At 38.8% G+C, this 24,082-nt stretch overlaps 1 protein-coding gene across 1 annotated transcript in view; it reads left to right on the top strand.

Moving 5' to 3' along the window:
• Positions 1–24,082, top strand: part of SNX25 (sorting nexin 25) — a 131,895-nt gene that overhangs the window by 30,105 nt on the left and 77,708 nt on the right. Inside the window, exons 3-5 of the mRNA XM_041753079.1 lie at positions 5,981–6,197; positions 11,993–12,165; positions 14,113–14,299. Coding sequence (XP_041609013.1) covers positions 5,981–6,197; positions 11,993–12,165; positions 14,113–14,299 — 577 coding nt within the window. The remainder of the gene's footprint in view (positions 1–5,980; positions 6,198–11,992; positions 12,166–14,112; positions 14,300–24,082) is intronic.

Here is a 24,082-nt window from a genome sequence, read left to right on the forward strand (position 1 = left end):
TATGTATTTGTTTTACTCTCTTCAGAATATGAATTTTAAAATAAATTTATTCAATGAGTTGAGTAAAATACAAGGTGTGTATGTATATGCATGTATAAATGTTTGTGTGTGGATTTTTTTTGTTGTTACTAATGTATTCTTGTGTTTTAGTTCAATATAAATGATTTGTCCTAAATCTTTACAGATTGAATACAAAGAAAAAAGGAGTAATATTTAAAAGTGCAGATCAAAATAATAGTTTGGCTTTCTGTGAAACAGTAAGAATTATTACTATTATTATTTTTTAAAGATTTTATTTATTCATGAGAGACAGAGAGGCAGAGACAGAGAGGGAAGTAGGCTCCCCACTGGGAACCTGATGGGGGTCTCCATCCCAGGACCCCAGGGTCACGATCTGAGCCAAAGGCAAACACTCAACCACTAAGCCACTCTGGTGCCCCAGTAATCAGAATTATTAAAGCTGCACGTTGTGCCTGGCTGGCTCAGTTGGTGGAGCATGTGACTTTTGTGAGGTCAAGCCCCACATTGTATGTAGAGGTTACTTAAAAATTTTCCAAAAAAAAAAAAAAAAAAAATTAGTTACAAATGCTGGAAGTTAAATGGCATACCCAGGGAAGATGATCGAAGTATATTATTGCCGTGCTTTGTTAGCCAATTTCAAATGTAGAAACTGTATTTTAGGGGTTCAGATATAGTATGAATGAACCATGTTTGAGAAGTCAGAACAGGCACCTTTCTATACTACATGCTCTCAAAATTTTTTCCGAGTTATATTCCCAAGAAGACTGACAGGAAATAGGAAAAAAAGACTTTAGAAAATCTTTATGAGAATTAAATCTCAGATATTATAGCCTAGTTTTTTACTAAGCTACCCTGAATTACCTCACTAATGTGGACCAGAGAATATAGTTTAGTAATGAGAACCTGCTATTTGCTCAGGAGAACTTTCAATTTAAATTCTTGAATTGAAAATACAGTTCTTTGTAAGATCTTATACTTTTCAAAGCAGTGAGGATACTGACCTCTGCGCTTTGACTTGTAAAATGCTGTCCAAATGTCTTATAAATACTATTACTTCTATTACTTTTTGGGATGTCTTCACAAGTGCAATTAATTTTATATGTACATTTCCAAATGAACATATTTCTGTTACTTTTGATTGGCTTTAAATACTTTTTCTGAATTTCAAGGGTAAACGTGTCTATAAAACAAAGTGTCCAGGTTATACAAAAGGCCATAACTTGAGCAATCATGATAACAGAAGATATTACAAGGTCATTGTCCAAGTATAACAGAGCTTTCAGTTTCTTTGGACCTTGCCCTAGACAAGGTGAACCTGATGTGGTGATCTCTTTTACTAGGTGCTCTGTGGCCATTTCCAGAGGATGTTAGACTGTAAGAATTAGATGGTGACACAAGAAGCAGAGCCTGCACTTGAAAGACTGTGACTCTCCTACCTTCCCCTCACACCTCTAGCCTCTGTTAGGCTCAACCCTTCTAGTTGATGACTCTACCCAGTGGTGTGAAATATGTATACATTTTTTATTGAATAAATGAACACATCAATCAGTGACATACACTAATAACCCCCAATTTCCCCAGAAGTTGGCTTTCCTTCCACACGCAGATAGTAATTACTAATTGTATTTTGCAAACTGTAGAGTGCCATCTATATGAATGATGGAATTATTGTTATCCTTACTACCATTAGGCCAACTCCTGGTTGAATGAGCACTCTTTTCTTTGTTCCAAGGGGCTCAGGTCATGGATGTTTATGACCCAAAGGGCCTTATCTCTTGAGCAGGGAAGAGACTATCTTAAATTGCTCTGGGGTAAAGGTGGAGGTAGAAAAATAGCTCTCATGGGGATCCCTGGGTGGCGCAGCGGTTTGGTGCCTGCCTTTGGCCCCAGGGCGCGATCCTGGAGACCTGGGATCGAGTCCCACGTCGGGCTCCCGGTGCTTGGAGCCTGCTTCTCCCTCTGCCTATGTCTCTGCGCCCCCCCCCCCTTCTCTCTGTGTGACTATCATAAATAAAAAAATAAAAAAAAAAAAATAAAAATAGCTCTCATGGAACTCTCTCTCACACTATTTCCTTAGTTTGAGTCCTTCTTTGTTCTGAAAATTTATAGATAGGGATTACCTAATATCACATTATCTAGACTAACATAGTAGCCTTTTTTTTTTTTTTTTTCAGGATTTTATTTATTTATTCATGAGAGACACAGAGAGAGAGGCAGAGACACAGGCAGAAGGAGAAGGCGGCTCCACATAGGGATCCCAACATGGGACTTGATCCCGGGTCTCCAGGATCATGCCCTGGGCCGAAGGCAGTGGTAAACCGCTGAACCACCCGGGCTGCTCTCATAGTAGCCTTTTAAACTGGTCTTCTCACTTCCAGTTCTTCCCTCCTTTGTGACCCTAAATCCTCTTTTCGCCTTGCAGACAAGGGTCTGTGGAAGTTATGATTCAGCCCCCATCTCAGGAAGTAATTTTTTTCTATGTCATCCTTGTCCATAGGATATTCAGCTTGTTAAAAGTTTCTTATGATGGAACATTCACTATCTACTGTGAATCTTGAATAGCTTTAATGTTTTTATTCAGTTCCTCCTAATGTTAAACAGAAAAAACAATTTCTTATGATTTCTACCCATTGGTCCTATTATTGCCTTCTAGGGTAATTTTTTAAAGTACAACCATTTGCATATATTTTTTCTTTTTTCTTTTTTTTTTTTTTTAAGATTTTGTTTATCTATTCATGAGAGACACAGAGGAGAGAGAGACAGATATATAGGCAGAGGGAGAAGCAGGCTCCCTGTGGGGAGTCTGAAGCGGGACTTGATCCCGGGACCCCAGGATCATGACCTGAACTGAAGGCAGAAGCTCAACTGCTGAGCCACCCAGGTGCCCCTTGCATATATTTTTTATCATTTAAATATATTTTAAACAAGCTGGATGTGTAATGGACAAGGACGGTTTTTCAGATTTCTCATGTCTTTCATTCATGTGACTTGATTAGTTCAACCTCCGTGCAGGACTACTGTGTGCTGAGTCGGAAGAGCCTTTGGCTGGCAGATATACCTATTTGACTTTGAGCAAGTTATTTCACTTATTGGAGCCTCTATTTGTTGAGAGAATATAACTCAATTACTGTGTAAGAACCATTGTCTATTTGTTGCCAACAAGTGAGATTATGGAATTAGCATATTCCTGTTTTTGTCCTCATTTCTTAAACATCCAGGTCAGAAACCACTTCCGCTTTCTCCTAAATGGAATAGTCCAATTAGGAATGAGATGTGGCTACTTTTTGTAAAATCTAGAGAATATAACAACCATTTATTTGTTCAAATTAATATCTGGGGCAGCCCCAGTGGCTCAGCGGTTTAGTGCCGCCGTCAGCCCAGGGTGTGATCCTGGAGACGCGGGATTGAGTCCCACATCAGGCTCCCTGCATGGAGCCTGCTTCTTCTCCCTCTGCCTGTGTCTCTGCCTCTCTCTCTTTATGTCTCTCATGCATAAATAAATAAAATCTTAAAAAAAAAAAAAGCTTGCAAATTTAAAAAAACAAAAAAACAAATTAATATCTGGAAATGAGCAGAAGATAGCCAAAAGGTTTAGGAGATGATTTACTTGCTGGTTTTGCCTTTTATTTTTTATTTTTTTGGTGTGTGTCTAGTGGATATGTATTCTGCATTACATTCTGGAAGCCTTACATATTAGAATTAAATGCTGCTTTAATGAAAAATGAAAGATTGAGGTAGTTTTTTTTTTTTTTTTGCCTTTTCAATGCCTGCCCCTTAGTCTTTGGCAAGTAATGGTTCTCTACTATAAGGCTTAGCTGTCTTAAGTGTCTTATCCCATTATGGAGTGGAATCACTCTGAAGATTTAGCTAAACCTTTGCACATATGTGTCTGTGAACAAAATTCTTGATACTCTGTTTTTGATCTATGGGATTTAAGATGCCGTTTTTTGAATTATTATAAAGCTACAGTGCAGAAATTATAGAAATGTGGAAAAACATTGGATACACTTTCACACTTGATATTCTGAGGAAAAAAAAAACATCACAGAATATCAGAACAAGAATGGTGCTATCTTTGACTTGTGGGTTTTTGTGCATGTATGGAATCCTCACATAGGATGAATACTAACCCTGAGCTGGAGGTTCCATTTGCCATTCAGTTTTCTAAGAAATATGATCTCCCTCCACCACCTCCCCAACTCCCCCCACCAAACCCATTTAAAATTGATGTGTAGCAGTCAAGGTGAATAAAATGAGCACCAAATCCTAGACTGCAGAATTATTTGAGAATTATGGCTCAGACATTTATGGACCAGGTGTGCAGTAATTCAGGATCCCAAGTTAATTTTGTTCCACAGGATTCCTGGGGACAAGGCAAAGCAAGAGGATAAACTATGATCTGAGACGATATATGATTATATCAAAATTAAGCCAAATCAAGTGGTCTTTGAAGAAGGAAAGAAAAAACCTTGAGAAATAAGAAGTGATTAAAAAATAGTATAGATATCCTTGCGCTGAAACACAGTGATGGAGAGATGAGTGTTTTGTTTTGTTTTCCCCTGGGGGGGAATCACCACTTAAGTCCAGTAACATTTTCATTTTTCAGTGTTTATTTTCTATATGGTTTGAACTGCCCTGAGCAACTTGGTAACTACTATGTATAAGTGGCGATTGAGTAATGTGTCTAGTCCAAATTAAGATGTGCTGAAAGTGTAAAATACATACCAGATTGTGAAGACTTAGCATGGAAAAAGAACTTCAGTAATTGATAGTATTGATTATGTTTTGAAATAATAATATTCTGGATATATTAGTTGAAATAGATTATTAAAATTTAACCTCCTTTTTCCTATTATAAGGTGGCTACTAGACACTTAAAATCACATATGTGGCTCTCATATTTCTGTTGGATAGCATTGGCCTAGAGCTAAGGGTTTTTTATTTCCAGGGCATAAAATTGATCTAGAATTAAGAAATATTAGAAACCTGCCAAAGAAGGTTGTCAGCCACAGATGATGCGCCTGGTATGATATCTAACTTATGGGATTCTTCCCACATTGATTTGGGGTCTTTTTAAGAGGCACAAATCACCTCGTACTTGAACAAGAAAGTTTAATATAAATAATTCTTAACTTGTAAAGGGACTTAACTACTGAGGAATAAAGAGAACTGCAAAAAATATAGGAAAAGCAGACAGTAGGAGCAATCACTACTCCTGGGGCCAAGGCAGAGCACTGTAAGGAGGGATATGTCTGGGAGAGGGTTCCTTCTTCACCCAGAGCTGAGATTCAGGTCTCACTGGAGAGGGCACATCCATGGCCCATGTGGTAGTGGTGAAGTCTGGGGAGATACCACAGGCTGTGGGAAGCTACTCTCAGAGTACTAGCAGAATTCTCTGAGAAGTTGCCCTTTGAGTGCCATCTGGTGCCCCACATGCTGGTGTCTGCTGCATGTTGCAGAAGCAATCAGAGAAGAGCACACAGGAACCAGGAGAAGTCCCTCTAGCATCCTGTCCCAACAGACCCTAACATGATATGAGTTGGCAAAAAGAAATGCTAACAGGTCCATCTCCAGTATCATAAAGCAGGGCAAAAAGGGGTGAATTTGGGGGTGAGAGGCAATAAATTAATGATTGGCAGACTCCATTAGTGTGTAGCCACTGTGTAAGATGCTTTTTTTGAGAAATTTTAGATAGTCTGACCCCAGGATAGAATATTTAAAAATCGAGCTGTCCACAAAAATTTAGGACATATGGTCCTCACACTCCCAGAATTTTAGTTGGATGTGAATCTTTTATTTTGAGATATTTTAAGAAATATCATGTCTTGTTTTATTACCTACTTTCTTTATACTTTAAACAGTGAATATTAAATAGGTCATCCGCTTCCAGTAGAAATGCAGTCTTGATATATGCTTGTTCCATCTAAGTTTTACTCATTGCTTTGTTTATTCCTGGTAGTGTTTGACTACAGTTACAGAGATTATGTTCTGTCCTGGTATGGAAATCTCAGCAGAGATGAGGGACAGCTTTACCATCTGCTCTTGGAAGACTTTTGGGAAATTGCCAGACAGCTGCGTCACAGACTGAGCCATGTGGATATAGTTAAAGTCGTCTGCAATGATGTTGTAAGAACTTTACTCACTCATTTCTGTGACCTGAAAGCTGCGAATGCCAGGTAACTGCCCTAACACAAACAACCTCCCCCTCTTCTTTTCCCCCACATTAAAATATTTTTCTTCTATAGAAAGAGGTCAAAGTCAAGATAAAACTCTAGAATTGTCTGCCTCTTGCTGGCAGTTGGCTTGAGATGTAGATATATTGGGGGGGAACAATTATAGTGTTCTGGTAGAGTAGTTTTGTTTTGTTTTAAATACCTTAATAGAAAACCCCTTTATTGACTTCTTTAATTATGTGGAAAACTTAATGAAATGAATTTTACTGAGTCAGCACTATTATGAACTTATTTGTAGAATCATGAGTACCTAGAAGTAGAAAACTTAAACATAATGTTTTGTAGTGTGAAGAGTGTCTGTGAACTTACAGCTTTTAGAAAGGTTTAGAATTCATATTTCTTTTCGTGAGTCTTGTGTTGGGAGCTCTGTTACAACACAATCTCCTGAAAATTGACTTTTAGAAGAAACTCAATATTGGAGTTTGTGGGCTATAATTAGGAATGTTTCAATGTGAAAATTGTGAATATTTAGGCTTGTTAGCTCCTTGTACTGTTCCGTTGACAAGATGTGTGCCTATGTTGTGACTCTGCCTTTGGAAGGAAGACTTCAAGGCCATAGCTGTGCTTATAACAAATCCTTACTTTCAGAGGTTTGCTGTTTGGGATCTTAATTGTATGTCCTCCTCTGAGTAAATGTGAGAACGCCGAATTACACAGCACTTCTAACCTTTGCGCATAGGAGTTGTCTTACTGAAAGAAAGGAGTGGCCTTCTGTCTGCTTGGAGATGGACTCAGTAGGAAGGGGGCTCCTTATGGTTAACGTAGCCTATTCTCACTAATGCTCTTCTACCTCTCAGAAGAGAGAGGGGGTATCAGAAAAATACAAATGAGGACAAAAATGTATTGGCATCCTTTGGGCAGATGGTAACTCTCCTTTTCTTCTAAGAAGCCCTGCCGTAGGAGTTTATCATTGAGCATTCCCTGTTCTGCACTGTGCTATTATTGCCCAGTGGGGGCTACTTGCTAAATGGCATTGTGCAGTAGCATTTCCCAGTTCTCCTAGTATTGCCTCTTGCCATGAGTCGTTCTCTCTCCCAGAGTCTGTGTAGCACAGTCTTATGAGATAAAAATTTACAGAGCCATCACGTGGCTGATGTTTTACAGCTTGCTCCCCCCAGTATTTTGCAATTTTTAAAAACTGTGACCCATAATAAGAAATACATTTTATATTGTGACCCAATTCATAAAATAATACCTTATTACCTGTGATAACTGATATTTTTGTGTTAACTTTTTTTTAATTGTGTTTGAGACAAATAAAATTTTATTTTATTCCTTGTGGGTCAGAACCCATGATTTGAAGAAAAAATACTGTGGAGTAGTGGTTTTCAGATTTATTTTGGTTCCAGGGATCCCTCTGTACTCTTAAAAGTTATTGAAAACCTAAAAGCACTTTTATTTTATTTTATTTTATTTTTATTATCTATTTATGATAGTCATATATATAGAGAGAGGCAGAGACAAGGCAGAGATAAAGGCAGAGGGAGAAGCAGTCTCCATGTACCGGGAGCCTGACATGGGATTCGATCCCGGGTCTCCAGGATTGCGCCCTGGGCCAAAGGCAGGCGCCAAACCGCTGCGCCACCCAGGGATCCCCCTAAAAGCACTTTTAAAGATTATATTTTGAAGTTATCTCTATGCCCAATATGGGGCTCAAACTCATAAACCTGAGATCAAGAGATGGATATTTTTCTGACTGACACAGCCAGGCACCCCCAAAAGCACTTTGTTTATGTGGGTTCCATCTTGTGGGGTGCTGGAGCTTGTACTGGCTCGTGAGCTGGCTGTGCACATATCTTCCCTACTTTGAATCAGTGGTATCACTTTGCTAGCTTGTAATTGGCCATGGTGGGAGTATTTATAGTGTGCAATGGCCAAATGCTATAAATCAGAGCTGTTTTTCCCTTGGGGAGCCAGTTATTAAACATATAGCACCCCATTTCTTCTTATACTATGGATATTTACCATGTCAGCTATTAAAACTAAGAGATTTTTTTTTTTTTAAACTAAGAGATTTTTTTAAAGTGCACGAATACACATTACATTTCCCATTAGCCAGTAGAGTGATGGTGTCAGCACACATCAGGTAGCCTCTGGAAACTCCACTGTGCTTGTGAGAAGAGGTGTGAAAAAGACAAGTATCATTTTGTATTACATAGGGGTCCCTGGGCCTCCCTTTGAATACTGCTGTTGGTAGAGAAAGCAACTTCCAGGAAGGGAATATGTGAACTAATAAGGAAAGTGAAAGGATGAGGACTCTAGGGTTATACCCCTGGTCTCTCAAGAGCTCCAACTGCTCCTTTCAAGTGTTCAGCAACTCCTGGGAGCTCCTTCTGGTTTGCTGTGGTATCTGTTGTCTAAAGTACTCCTTACTTTTGCCTGCCAGATACTGTCCAAGACTTGTTTAAACTCAGTGGAAGCTCATTTTAAAATGTTTAAACCATGGTTCAATAAAGGACAGTATTTTTAAAATCCATGTTTTATTCCAGTGAGAAGACTGATGGATTTAGGTTTGGGAGAAAAGCAAGTGGTTAGAGAAATTTAGTATTTTTATGATTATCTAATTTGAACCTGAGCACATATTTTTCATGGAGACATTTACCAGCTTCTGAAATTACTGCTTTTGTGACTAATATAAAGATATTATGGGTGAAGCATCACAATAATAGAAACAGAGAATTGATTCCATTCTAGAAACGTCTTCTCTCTGGGCTTCTAGTTTTCTTATACCAATGGTAGATTTATTTTGCTGATATCTGGGCTATGCCCAGGAGCTCTAGTTGATGATTCTTATTAAAGAAAAAAATCTACCACTGTACTCTGGGATTATAGATATTTGACAAAGTGCCAGTAGGTCACTGGTATTTTGCATAGAGATGATTATGCCCTAGAAGTGAACCCTAGAGAACTAATATCTGATTATGCAATATCTTCTACAAATCACACAATGAGACTGACAAACAATGTGTCTAGGTTTGGTGGCTGCCTCTGCCTTTGCCTGCCCCAGGTAAACAGAGAGCCCGTGTCCTAGAAATCTCCATTGGTGTGCAGATATCTATTGGCTGCAAAATGACTCTGGCAGCCTGGGAAGCACCCAATTGAATTGGCTACTGTCAGACAGGAGAATAATAAATTGCATTAATAAAAGCAACACATACACTGGTTGACTGTTAGGCAATTGTGTGAGGCAGCTTTCCAGTCAGCTCGTGTTTATCCCCAGGCCGACATTCTGTTGCTGCTTTAAACACTCCAGATCATATTTAAGTCTTGCTTCTGCTTCCTGTTCCTTTGTCCCATCTGTCTTGTTCTAGCATGTCTCAGGAAAATCTAAAACTGATTCTTTTTATGCTGTTTAATCAGTATTAAAGTAGCATCTTTAGCATCTTTAATTTCATAGTCGTCTTCTTAAAATCTCTTTGTGTTTGATTTACTAGTCAAGCTCAGGCATGCTGTTTAAAGGGAAAAATAATGTTTTTATTCATGTTGTCCACCTTTATCTCTGAATCCTCTCCCCCCACCCCCCATCTTTGCAGTCTTTGATTTGGAGCAGTGTAGAAAGTCTGGACTTTGAGAGTCAGGTAGACCATGGGAGTTATTTCTACTGTTTATTACCTCTGACTTTGGACTCTTTGCATAACCACTCAGATCTTCAGTGTTTTCATGCATGAAATGCCAATGATGATATCTGCTTCTCGGTGTTGGTGGGAAGATTAAAGATTAAAGTCATGTTGTACATGTGAAATTTACAAGAGGTGAATGTCCTTTCGCTCATAAGGAATGAGGACCCAGATGCAAATAGTAGGAATTGCAGTAAACAAATGACCCATCCACACTGGCAGAAGGAGGATGCTACCTAGACATAGGCACATGGACATCTCCTGACCCAGAAGCAGCCATATGCCTCAAGATCTTTTCTTGGGTTCTGAAGTAATACTTGATGCCCACTAACTAGAAGGCATCCTGGGAATATCCTGTTTGGAGTGAGCAGAGGGATTCCAGGGAAGCATTGGCCTTTTTTCTTTAGATCGAGCTTGTTTGGCCAGCTATCTGGCCTTTTATGCTCACTCAGAAAAATTTCCCCGAACTCAGTTCTAAGAGGGAGATGAACTTGTAGAAGTCTAACTCCCAAGCTCCTTCTATTATCTGCCTTCCATTGGAACAGAGAAGGGATTGTGTATACAATGAGAGGGATTTTGATAGTATAGAAAAAAGCTTCCTGTTATTTTGGAGCCAACTTACACCAATAATTGTTAACCAAGTACATATTCTAAAGTAAAGCTTTTATCCTTAAAAGCGCTTGATGTGACAAAAGTAGCATCTAGATCTTAAATATTAAAAGATCATCTCAAGCTGGCAGCATAGAATCTAAAATAATTGAAGATGCCATTTTAAGTTTATCTGTTTATTATTTTTTTTAAGTAAACTCTACCACCAGTGGCTTGAACTTATACCCCCAAAATCACAAGTCCCGTGTTCTACTAAGTGAGCCAGCCAGGCGCCTCTGAAAAAAGATGCCATTTTAAAATGTCAGCATATAGCAGTATATATGTAAAGGCTTATTCTCAAAATCTGTTTATTTTGTTGGCTTTGCACATTAGTATTGAATCTTTCTTGCTTGTCGTAGAAGACAAAGAAGAAATCCCTCTTTTTTAGAGTACCTACCCTGGAAACTAATCTTCATTCTCTAGTCCAAAAATAAATTGCAAGAAACACTTCAGAGGTGCTAGTTCTAAGAGGCACCAGTATGCCTTTATTTCATTCCTATGTAGTCCCTAGTATGATTCCTCTCACTCTGTGTAGTGTCCTCTTTACCCCCAGTATTGGCCACTAATTAGTATAAGAGGTTCATAAATTTTGCTTCTTATCTGGAAGATATTAAAAAAAAAAAACTATCTCCCAGTCTTTCTTGAGCTGCTACTATCAAGGTACTGTGGGCAAAGGGGGTATAGAAAGTTCTACTTTCCACTCCTCTTCACTCAGATCCTCCAAATTAATGGCTGTGGGATAAGGATAGGGTCAGTGCTTATAGGGAAGCCTGTGAACATGGTACTTGGGAACCTCCCAGAAGGCAACTTGCCACCAATTTATGTAGCATCAAGTCGTGGACCCTCTCCTCAGTAGAAAACCCATAGAATATTTTTATCCCGTAAGTACCTAGTCAGGAAAGCTGACTAGTGACTCTGGTTATGCTTTCTTTGACTTTTTTCTTTTTTTTTTTTTTTAATTTTTATTTATGATAGTCACACACACAGAGAGAGAGAGAGAGAGGCAGAGACACAGGCAGAGGGAGAAGCAGGCTCCATGCACCGGGAGCCCGACGTGGGATTCGATCCCGGGTCTCCAGGATCGCACCCTGGGCCAAGGGCAGGCGCTGAACCGCAGCGCCACACAGGGATCCCTTTTTCTTTTTTTTTTAATGAAGTTATAGATCACATTTAAGAAGACATCTGGGAGACTTAAAAAAACACCCAATACTTTGCTGTATTGTTGCTGTGATTTGGGAGTTATGTGTAATTGTTGATGCTACTTGAGGTTTGACATCCTGAAAGGGCACACATTAGCATTTTTCTAAATTAGTCTGTGATTGAGAAAATGATTGGCTGCTGATGTTTTTGAGGAGTGGACACACTTATTAAAACATGTATTGTCCATTTGAGATATTTTATAATTAATGATACGTAACCAAATTGTTTCTAGAAATTTCTTTTCTTACTTGTCCTTCTCTTCGTTTCTTTTAGACATGAAGAACAACCAAGGCCTTTTGTGTTACATGCATGCTTGAGGAACTCATATGATGAAGTGAGATTCCTACAAATGTGTTCTCGGGTTCTGGTGTTTTGTCTCCTTCCCTCAAAGGATGTCCAGTCTCTCAGCTTACGTATAATGCTTGCAGAAATTCTCACAACAAAAGGTAGACTTTTATAAATGATTCATATTACTAATATGATGATAATGCAAATAAATGTATACATACTAATGTGATAACACTTGATATACACCTATGCCGACCTTGCATATTGTGGGACATGTGGGAGCTAAGATACTTTCAGATTTTCAAACTTGAAGTGTCACTCAGAGATGGCATTATTTGGCCACCCATGATAAACAAGTTTTTTATGTAACATGTTGCCAAATTCATGATCCATTCTGTTATTTTGACACAGGATAATCCATCCTTATGTTCTTCACAGGGAAACATCCATTTAGGATAGCTTTTGAATTATCCAGGTCAATAACATATACATCAATGAAAGAATATCTGTACTCAAACTCCAGTGTGCATTTACCTAAGATACTTTTAAGATAGAGGATTCAAAAAAATATTAAAAAAAGAGGATTCATTGATAACGCCTATACATAATTTTGTGAACCTGTAATAAATAAAAAGGAACAGTACTGCAATATAATTACTAGAGGAAGTATAATGAGGAGGAAGGTTGGCCAGAATAAGAAAATTGGAAGAAAATATGACCTAAGAAAAATTTCTCTTACCTCAGAATCTCAAATAACATTATAATGATATGCATTGATTGACTCTCATTTGTTATCTTTGGTCATTAGCAGATACCAAACACAGAGAAAAGGGAATTTTTAAATTTATTTTTGGACTTGACTACCCTGAGATCAATACCTGAGCTGAGATGAAGAGTTGGGACACCTAAACAACTGAGCCATTATTTATTTAGAGTGTATGAGTATATAGTGTGCTAGTGGTGGTGGAGTGGGGAGGAGCAGAGGGAAAAGGAGAGAATCCTCAAGCTGACTGGATGCTGGACTCTATCCCAGGATCCTGAGATCATGACGTGAGCCAAAATCGAGTCCAATACTTAACTGACTGAGCCACTCAGGCACCCCTGAAAAGGGAATTTTTTTTTTTTTGGCAACTTATTTTATTTTAATGAAGATTTGTGGGTTTTTTGTATATATTTTTTTTTTGGAGTTCGATTTGCCAACATATAGCATAACACCCAGTGCTCATCCCATCAAGTGCCCCCCTCAGTGCCCATCACCCAGTCACCCCATCCCCCTGCCCACCTCCATTTCCACCACCCCTTGTTCATTTCCCAGAGTTAGGAGTCTCTCATGTTCTGTCTCTTACTTTCTCTCCTTTCCCTTTATTCCCTTTCACTATTTTTTATATTCCCCAAATGAATGAGACCATATAATGTTTGTCCCTCTCCGATTGACTTACTTCACTCAGCATAATACCCTCCAGTTCCATCCACGTTGAAGGAAATGGTGGGTATTTATCGTTTCTAATGGCTGAGTAATATTCCATTGTATACATAGACCACATCTTCTTTATCCATTCATCTTTTGATGGACACTGAGGCTCCTTCCACAGTTTGGCTATTGTGGACATTGCTGCTATAAACATTGGGGTGCAGGTGTTGAAAAGGGAATTATTTAACGCAAAAGTTAGGATGAATTTGTAGTAGTGTCGTTGACTTTAATAATTTCTCCCCTGAGATCTGCTTTCACCAGTTGGAAGAACGTTCACTTTCATCTTTTGGCAGACCAAACGTATTGAGCCTTATGAAAGAAATAAAAGAAAAAAATCAGTGTGCTTAATTTTGGTATCTTTGTTAGGAACTTGGGTTCCACGTGGCTTTCTTTCATTATTCCTTTAAACTTAACTTGTTAAAACAACCACTCGATCGTAGCCATAGTTGCTAGCATACCCAGCACGAGCTGTTTGTACATGCATACATATTTTTGAATATTTGAGTTGTTTCTATTTTCCCCATTTGGGTAGTTTAAAAATGTATCCCAAGTGTGGTTTTAATTCCGTAGAAGAAAAACAATTTCTTCAAAGGACAATACCTTTTTCAGTGGTACTTTCTTTTTCTTCCCACAGTCTTGAAGCCGGTAGTGGAATTACTTAGTAATCCAGATTACATTAACCAGATGCTACTTGCCCAGTTGGAGCGCAGAGAACAGATGAATGAACATCATAAGAGAGCTTACACCTATGCTCCTTCTTATGAAGAGTTCATCAAGCTTATTAACAGCAACTCTGATGTTGAGTTCTTGAAGCAACTAAGGTATTTGATCTTTAATTATAGCATGACAGTAGTTACTAATTATCATCCTCTGCCTAGTTAGGTACAAAAAAAATGTGGTTGTCAGGGAGGCAGAAATAAAGGAAGTCCATAAATCTTACTATTCAGTGACTACTAAATTTATCCAGCTTCTCCTTTAGCAGGGGAATTAGTTCTTTTTTTTTCTCCAAAGTACCATGTTTTTCAAGTAATTAGGTTATAATAGATTGAAAGCTGTTTACTTAAACCAGTAACTGCTTAGCCACTCAGATGCTTACCTTAAAAAAGCATGAAAAGGAAATGATGTGTTTTTAAAATTATGTAACAGAACATTGCATCAATTTTCATTTTTCTTAGAAAATGCAGGCCCAGGTTTGGGAATCATGGGTTCTTGACTAATTATTTTGAGAAAATACATCCCAGGAGTCTCTTTTTTTTTTTTTTTATTTTATTTTATTTTTTTTTAATTTTTTTTTTTTTTAATTTTTATTTATTTATGATAGTCACAGAGAGAGAGAGAGAGAGGCAGAGACATAGGCAGAGGGAGAAGCAGGCTCCATGCACCGGGAGCCCGATGTGGGATTCGATCCCGGGTCTCCAGGATCGCGCCCTGGGCCAAAGGCAGGCGCCAAACCGCTGCGCCACCCAGGGATCCCCCAGGAGTCTCTTTGATAGGGGACGTCAATCTTCATTATTGTTCTTGAAATGTCTTAGGGGTGAGTGTTCTGTTTTTGTAGATTTATTTTTTATTTCCATAGTATATGCATATACAGAATGATTTTATAGCAGTGTATAATTTCTGGATTTTCTAGGCTTCTGGGTTTTTTTTTAATTTTAATTTTAATTTATTATATTTTTTATTTATTTTTTTTAGGCTTCTGTTTCTGTAGTTCTTCTGTTTAGTATCCCCAAGCAATAATACATGGGGAAGAGAGGCAACTCTGATATGTCAGTTTTACTTCTGATAAGTAATTTTGGTAAATTGTAGATGGAAAGTAAAATGTTAGCTTAACGGGTCTTTGAATTCTTTGAAGATTTTAGATTTGTCACATTTGCCTCTGAACTAGAGTCAACATTAAGGTGAGTTGTGCTGCGCTAGCTTTTTATTCTGAATATATAAGAGGTATGCATTCTAGAGGGTACCATGTTCTTGTAAACTATGTTGTGTATTAATTTAGGTCCTGTAAATGTATAATGATGGCTTCAATTGTATGATTGTGTTTACAGATAATTTAATTCTTAGGGGATATAATCTCTGGAGATTTATTTGTGCTTTTCTTTCCAATGCATAATCTTGAATAAACTATCTTTGGTACTCATTTATTATAGATTTGTAATCATTTTTGTCTGAATCTAAAAATTTGTTTTTGATAGTTGTGACACTTGAGCTGATTAGATAACCTAAGGACCCATGTCCCAGATTTGTTATGTGAGGTGTACAAGTTATAGCCACTCAAAGGTCATCCTCGTCATTACTTCCTTTGAAATTTAAAAGGAGTTTAAAGTGTTATTCCAGGGACACCTGGGTGGCTCAGTGGTTGAACATCTGCCTTTGGCTCAGATCATGATCCTGGGGTCCTGGGATCAAGACCCGCATTGGGCTCCCTGTAGGGAGCCTGCCTCTCTGCCTCTCTCTATCTCTCATGAATAAATAAATAAAATATTAAAAAAAATAAAGTATCATTCCATAGAAAGTGAAAGAGCTCACAATGACAGAGCACCCCGTTGCCTCCTCTTCCTCTTAAAACTGCCATCACACATCCCAAGTACTGGTTCTAGAGATGCTGTTCAAACCTATACTCCAATATTGCTCTGCCAGGGTACTCTTATACCTGTTGATCCCGGATGTACTGCATGTGGTGTGACCAGAGTAATGTGATAACCACCCTCTGTGGAATTACTATTTTCTCTTAAGACATGGTTTGTGAACAGATGGTACCTCATGTTGATAAACTGTGGAGGCACTGCATTCCTAAGTACTCTTTCCCTTTTAAGCAGTGTTTCCACAATACAGTCAGAAGTAGACCATTTGGTAACTTTAAGGAAGTTTAAGATAATAATTTACAATCAATAGTGGCAGATACTTAACTGTATCAGTATTCATTCTGTTTTTTTTTTTTTTTTTAAGATTTTTATTTACTTATTCGTGAGAGATACAGAGAGAGGCAGAGACATAGGCAGAGGGAGAAGCAGGTTCCCTGTAAGAAGCCCGATTCAGAACTCTATCCCGGGACTCAAGGATCACTACCTGAGCCAAAGGCAGACGCTCAACAACTGAGCCACCCAGGTGTCCCTCATTCTATCTCCAGACTTATGAATGAGTATTCTGTTTTGCATACCAAACAAAGGACCCCAGCACTGCCCACATGTTGACATAGATAATGGTGTAACAAAAAGGTACCAAAAGACTTTTTTCAACATCAGAAGTCATTATTTTGAGCGCTCAACCATTGGTTCTCTAAGCACAGTTCTGTAGTATAAGATGAATGAATCTTGATTAGAATTAATGGTTTATCTTTCTCTCTTTTTTTTTAAAGTTTTTATTGTTTATTTGACAGAGAACGTACACAAGTAGGGGGAGCTGCAGGCAGAGGGAGGGAGAAGCAGGGCTCCCCTCTGAGCAGGGAGCCCAACTTAGGGCTCCATCCCAGGACCCTGGGATGATGACCTTTGCTGAAGGCAGATGTTTAATCAACTGAGCCACCTACGTGAGCCTCGTTTTCTTTTTCAAAAGGTACTAGTCAAAGGCTCAGGACTATTTGAAATTCTATAATTATCTTAATGTTAGCTCATCATCTAGTAGGTAAAGAAGTAATTCAGTAAGACTTGACCTTTAGAAAACAAAAGCCCCAGGATGATTGGACAACCTGCTTTTGTCACAGTAGGAGCATTTTGGATTGCGTTTACCTGAGTGACTAAAGATTACACTAGGAATTCTGATTTGATATTTTCCCTTTAGAATGTGATGAAACAAAAATGGTATGAGCATTTAAATCTTTCTGTAAGAGTACTTCCTCTCAATGTCATGAATAGGATGGTACTGAAGGATGCCGGGTGTCCTGAGAGGCAGACCCCCTGTTGAGCACAGAGAGAGGCTCAAGGAGCAGGAGAAATGCTGAATTAAAGAGTATTTTTTTTTTAACATTGAGATATGGTTTATAACCCATTAAATCCACCAATTTAAAATGTATGATTCAGTGCTTTTAGTATATTCAGACTGCAACCATTACTTCTAATTCCAGAATATTTTCATCATGTTAAAAAGAAGCCATGTGACCATTAGCAGTCACTCCCCATCGCTTCTCCCTCCAGCCCTTGGCAACCATTAATTTACTTTCTGTCTCTGAGGGTTTGCCTGTTGTGGACATTTCATATAAATGGAATCATGCAATGTGTGGCCTCTGTGTCTGGCTTCTTATATTCAGAATAATATTTTCAAGGGTCATCCACATTGTGGTGCATATCCATACTTTCATTTCTTTTTTTTTTTTTTTGGCTGAACAATATTGCTTTGTATGAATATACCACATTTTGTTTATTCTTTTGTCAGTCGATGGACAGTTTCGATTGTTTGCATTTTAAAGAATGCCTTTTGAGTATCTTTAGTAGTATTATCAGTGACTTGATAAATCGAGTAAAATAAAATGTTGTGGATTCCTAATCTCTTCCTACCACCATCTCTCTGCGCAGTATATGTGCCACCAATAAGAAGTGATGGAATAGGATGCTTAGGCGGCTCAGTGGTTGAGTGTCTGCCTTTGGCTCAGGGTGTCGGTATATATGGAAGACCCCTTCCTGGTGTCTTATATCCCATCAGTTCTTATTTATTTTTTTAAGATTTTACTTATTTGTTCATGAGAGGCAGAGATACAGGCAGAGGGAGAAGCAGCTCCCTGTGGGGAGTCAGATGCGGGACTTGGTCCCAGGACCCTGAGATCATGCCCTGAGCCAAAGGCTCAACCACTGAACCACCCAGGCATCCTCCCAAGCATTCCCCCAAATATACTCCTATTCCGTAAATTTCTGTTATCTTTTGTGTTCACCTTACTCTTGGGTTTTGTTTCCAACAAAGTTCATAGAGTCCATGGGGAAGATACTTGGAGGTACTTTGGTGATTAGATGATTAAACTCTTAAAGTGCCCACTCTATTAGAAATAGAAAGAATACATTGCAGATTTAGTTAAGTTGATGTAATGACTGAGTGCAACCAAAGTGATCTATTTCTCTGATCTTTTTATAAGTTCTTGGTTCTTCATGTAAATCATGGGAATTATGGCGATAACTTCCTTTGGAAGAGCTGCAAATTTCTCTTATAACAAGGAGTGTAAACTTTCTGGAAGCATCATGTGCATTAGGCAACATCAGCTATGGGATCATGGTAATCCTGAAGAATATATAGTCCCCTCAACAGTTTGGCAAAGAACCTTGGGAGCAAATACTGTGGAGGGCATTTTTCTCAATGATAGATATGCACATCCAGACTTAGTTTCTGAATACTCTTGTAAATATTGCATTATCTTGAGGCATCTTCCCCAGATCTATGACAATGGGCAATTCCTTGGGCTTTGCTGTATGACAAAATTTCAGGCAGTTCTGATGATACGGTACTGGTATATCTTTTATCCTGGGGTGGGGGCAGTGTCCTATTCATTGTATCTCAGGGTAACCTAAGGGCTAACCTTTATTCTCTGCTGCTCGCACTGATTGAACTAGAGAGGCTGCCAGGAGCAACTCTGCAGTGGCAGAGGTTGATTTTTTTTTTTCCTCAAAAAGGTGATGTTGCATAAATTATCTGGTTGCTGGGCTACTTATTGTTTATCTGATAGAAAAATTGCTCTCTATTTAAGGGTCAGGTCTACTTACTATTATTGACAGGCAAAATTGCTTTTTTATCAGACTCCTGTCTAAAGCCAGCATCGACGAAGCTTATCAGCTGCCTCACACTAATGGAACTGCTTTTTTCATAGTCTGAACTATTTTGTTTTTCTTGTACAATTAGAGTACTCTGCTTTCTGACTTTATTAGTATTTTAGGTCACTATCTTCAAATTGCTCTTAGTAAGATTTTGAGGGATACGCTGCCTAGGGCAGGGAATGTGTCTTGTTTAAACTAAGCAGTTGATGAAACCATTCACTCTTATTTCATACGTATTTGGGAGCTAGATGCTTATTTTCTAAAGGAAAAAATGTCATTAAACTCTCCTGGGTTTGAATGCATTAAAAACAACCAACCAAACCAAAAAACCCTTGAAGGTCATATTTGTAGTTGATTTTTTTCCCCCCAAGTCAGCATGAGCTGCTTTTACAGTAGGATTAAAGAGCTAGAAGCACTCCCTTCGAGTACACTAAACCAGTGGTTTTTTGACCTTGGCTATTTATTAGAATCACTCAGGCTTTAAAAAAATCACAGCTGGATATTTCACTGTGCTTTGTAGCTACTTCCTTCTTCTTCTTTTCTGGCATCCAAGGTGTCAAAGTGAGAATGTGGCGGCTGGACGGGTATAGCACTTTGAATTTTCCAGCATCTTCCAGTGGAAGCAGTGATCCACCTCAGAAATCTGAAGGTCCTGTTGATATAAGATATTAAAGGACAAGATATTAAAGGATTCCCACCACCGGTCTGGGTGGTGAGATGATGACCACAGTCAAGGAAGGGGAAGCCAGAGGTCAGAGCAAAAGCACATCCGTTGGTGAAACTCAACAATTACAGCCATACTAGAGAAAGGCTGTGTGTTCCTTTATTTTGAAGATAAAGAGGGAGTTGGAGTAAACATTAAACAGAGGGGAAATGAAAGGCTCTGCCCTTCCGGAACCTCCTAGAAAGGAGCAGACCGATTGTGGCTGGGAACATCCTCCGTTGCCTGTGTTGTGTAATTCCTCAGCGTGTTTGTAAAAAGTGCTCTATGAACGTGTTTTGCTCTTCCATGAGAAATAGATTTGCCCAGGCCTCACCCCGCCCCCCCGCCCCAGGAATTTTTATATAACTGGCCTGAAGTGGAACCTGGGCATCAGTGTATTTTAAAGCCCTCCAGGTGATTATAATACATGCAACTAGAATTGAGAATCTTTTTTAAATGGAACATTCTTGCTATGAATCTGAAGTCTTGGCTAGTTGTCTTATAATTCTTGTACCCTAATTCTTTGAAAACTATCACTGTTTGAGAGAGATAGTAACTATTGAGAAGAATATTGATTAATCCCAACAGCTCATTCTTTTACCATGTTTATTGTAATGAATAAAAGGCATTTTATCACTGGTGTTCCTGAGGGATGTCTTTAAGTCAAGGTTTTTCAACCTTAGTAAAAATGGCATTTTGGCCCAGATTATTCTTTGTTGTAGGGGTGGTTCTATTTGTTGTAGAATATTAGCAGCATCACTAGCCTCACCCACTGGATGCCAGTAGTAACCCCATAGTTGTGACAACCAAACATGTCACCCAGACCTTCCAGATGTCCTCTGGAGGACAGAATTGCCCCTGATTAAAAACTATTACTTGAATCCCATGAGAAGATTGGAGATACTTCTATTAGGATGAGATTTAGATAAAGATGGTAGAAAACCCACAGAATAATGATTACTTACCAGAGTACTGAGGTTTTTTTTCTTTCTTATATGAAAAAAATCTGTAAGAGTCAGTCCAGGACTGGTAAGAGGTCTCTATCATCCCCATGGATCCAGGCTCCTTCCAGCTCACTGCTCTGCCATCCTAGGAATGTTCCAGAGTCCTTATGGTTCAGGATGTAGTCTAGAATGCTATTCATCATATCCTAATCCTAAGCAGAATGAAGGCAAGGAAAGATGTGGCAAAGGGTCATGCATTGGGTGTCTTTTAGAGAAATACCTGGAAGCTACTCATGACATTTCTGCTTATATTTTTTTCTGTCAGATATAATAGGTAGTCTTATTCTGGGAGGCCTTCGATTCAGTTAAAGATGGTGGATTATATTACTAAGGGAAAAAACATAGATAAAGAATGGGCACATAGCCATTTTTGCTACAGTACTACATGTCCTATAGTTACGGCAAGGCAAGATAGCACTACTTCCCACACAGACATTGGACAAATACTACTTTCCTGGACTGGACATTTGCTAAAATTAGAGATGCCAAGCAAATGCCCAAGAAGGGGAAGTTCTTTGTTTTTAAGGTACCATTTGTTGAATATCTAATGTTCATTAAGTGTAAGGAAGTGTCCAGTTCATACCATCTGATCATTTTAAGAACTATGTGAATTAAGTATTACTATTCTCATTGTATAGTTGAGGAAGGTAGAGTGACTTGCCCTGGATCACTTAGCTAATATATAACAGCTGAGATTTGAACCCCTGTCTATCTGACTTAAAATCCCACATATGAAGGTGGGTAACCAGCTAGCCAGGTGGGGAGAAAAGAGCAGTGACACAGGGGCTCAACCATGTGAGATTTCCTGCAAGTGTCAAGAGAAGATTCTACTGTCTGGGAGCCTTTGCAGGCACTAATCCTTGCATAGAGAACAGTACTGCCAGAAGTACCATCATCTGTTAGTGAGATAGGGATAGGCTGCCAGAGAAACAAGCCGTAAATAAAGAACATCAGGGCAGCCTGTCACTGCTGTAATTTCATTTGCTGCCAGTCTCATCTTTATTAGATTTTTCAGTTCTGGATATGTTTATTTCTGACCCTTGTTTAAAGAGTGGCATGGAGAATCTAAAAATAGTAGAGAGTAAATTCTAATAATGCATAAAAGATTTAAAATGAAAAAGATTAAGTATTATTTAGCTTGGAGAAATGAAGGAAACCTTTTATCCAGTGTGGCCTGAGATCGATGTGTTTTCTGTTTTACTAGGATAAAGCAGTAGGGAATGGGTATAATGAATAGGTTAATTTAAGAGGTCATAATGAACGGTGGAGTGGGTTACTGAGGGAGTTTGCTAAATAGTTTTTCTTCAGATATTAAGGGGATGGATTTCATCTCTAAATTAGCTCAGTACATTTACACATGAAGATTAATACACTAAAAATAATAACATTCCTGGAATCTCATGCCTCCTCGTAGAAGAATTTAAATATTTGGTGTTTTGAACAGTGATTCTGAAGATGCATTGTGAATCATGAGCAGTAAAATTGGGTTGTGTTATAGAGGAACATGAGAAAAGAAATGGAGCATACCTTCGGACAAACTGCTACACCATATTCGAAATCAGTAAGCATGTATAAACTGCGAAGGAAAGGTTAGCGTGGGTGGGCAAGGAGATGAGAAATCATGAAGTGTAAAACAAAGAGAAGCCTGGCAAATTTTTATGAAAAGAATAAATGAATATAAATTTAGTTTAAAAGTGCATTAAAATGCAAGGCTGCTTATGGAAAACGTTCAAAAAGATCTTTCAGTTTTATAAAAAGTAAAAGTACATGGACTTCAGAATTTAATTCCTTCCCTTGGTGTCTGAGAAATAGCAGAGGGCACAGAGGTTAGAGTTCAACATATTGGAGAAAACAAAATATCTACATTTAGGAGGAAAGATAAGTATCGATAGCAATGGAAAATTTGATCTAAGAAGGCAAAATTTTTCGGATAAAGGGGTTTATGATCTCTCTAAAATTAAAGAATTCATGATGCGCTTGTAATTGAAGCACCACTGGTACTGTGGGTAAGATGTATTTGCTTTATGAATGACTATGAGAACCAGCCCAGGATCTGCATGTTCCTAGTTGTTAGCAAATACTGTTGTTATGATCATCAGACCTAGGATTGCAAATAGATATAATTTCATCATGAACATTCATCAGTTAGTTGTGGCCCACTAGAATGCAATGCAGCATTTTATTTGGGGGTTTGAGGACGCCCAATAAATAACAATGTTCCTCTCTTAAGCCTGAGGTCTGAACCACGTTAGGCCTAAGAAATAAGCCAAGGGAAGACCAAAAATTTTGCTCTTATTACAGATAGATGATGGAGAATGCAGTTTATATATGCAAGCAGTGACTCTATAAAACGGAGTCTCAGAATCAGACATTCTTTCCCACCTGGCTTTGTCCCTGATTCTCCCTCTCTCCCCATATTTCTGGCAGGTGCCAAGTCCATGTGCTGGCTGACCTTGGAGGCAGAGAACACATTTTTTTTTTTTTATTTAAGATTTTATTTATTTATTCATGAGAGACAGAGAGAGGCAGAGACCTAGGTAGAGGGAAAAGCAGGCTCCCTGCAGGGAGCCTGATGTGGAACTCGATCCCAGGACCCTGGGATTGTGACCTAAGCCGAAGAGAGACGCTCAACCACTGAGCCACCCTGGTGTCCTGTGAGAACACATGTTCTTAAGTGGAGAACAGAAGGGCTGTGCTTCACATGCCAAGTTCCTCCTCCACTGTGGTCAGATTAAAGACCTCTTCTTTCTCTAGGGCATAGAGGAAAGGATGAAAGAGAGCTAGAGAGAGGCCGGGGATGGAGCCTCTTATACTTAGAATGAAACATCAAGAGGAGGTGGTGGGGTGGATGAGTAGTGCTCTTTAAAACAGAAGTTGTGGTGCCTGTGTCCCTACTCAACAGAAAAGAATTTTATGATTCACAAGATCTACAGAAGGAATGGTAGTGAAGAGTGTAGAAGTGGTGTGCTGGTAATTTTTAAAAACTGGCTTTTGCCGGGAGGGGTAAGAAACCCTGACTTGTAGCATTTGCTGGTTCTGTGGTGTTCATACTAAGCCGCCAGGATGACATCCTTGAACGGGAAGTTGGGAAGAGATTTGCAGTAGCACACTACCATTTTATACCTGGTATCTCCACCATGCTGATAAACAATAGATGTGAATAAC

The sequence above is a fragment of the Vulpes lagopus genome, chromosome 4, assembly GCF_018345385.1.
Source record: "Vulpes lagopus strain Blue_001 chromosome 4, ASM1834538v1, whole genome shotgun sequence".
NCBI classification, from domain to species: domain Eukaryota; kingdom Metazoa; phylum Chordata; class Mammalia; order Carnivora; family Canidae; genus Vulpes; species Vulpes lagopus.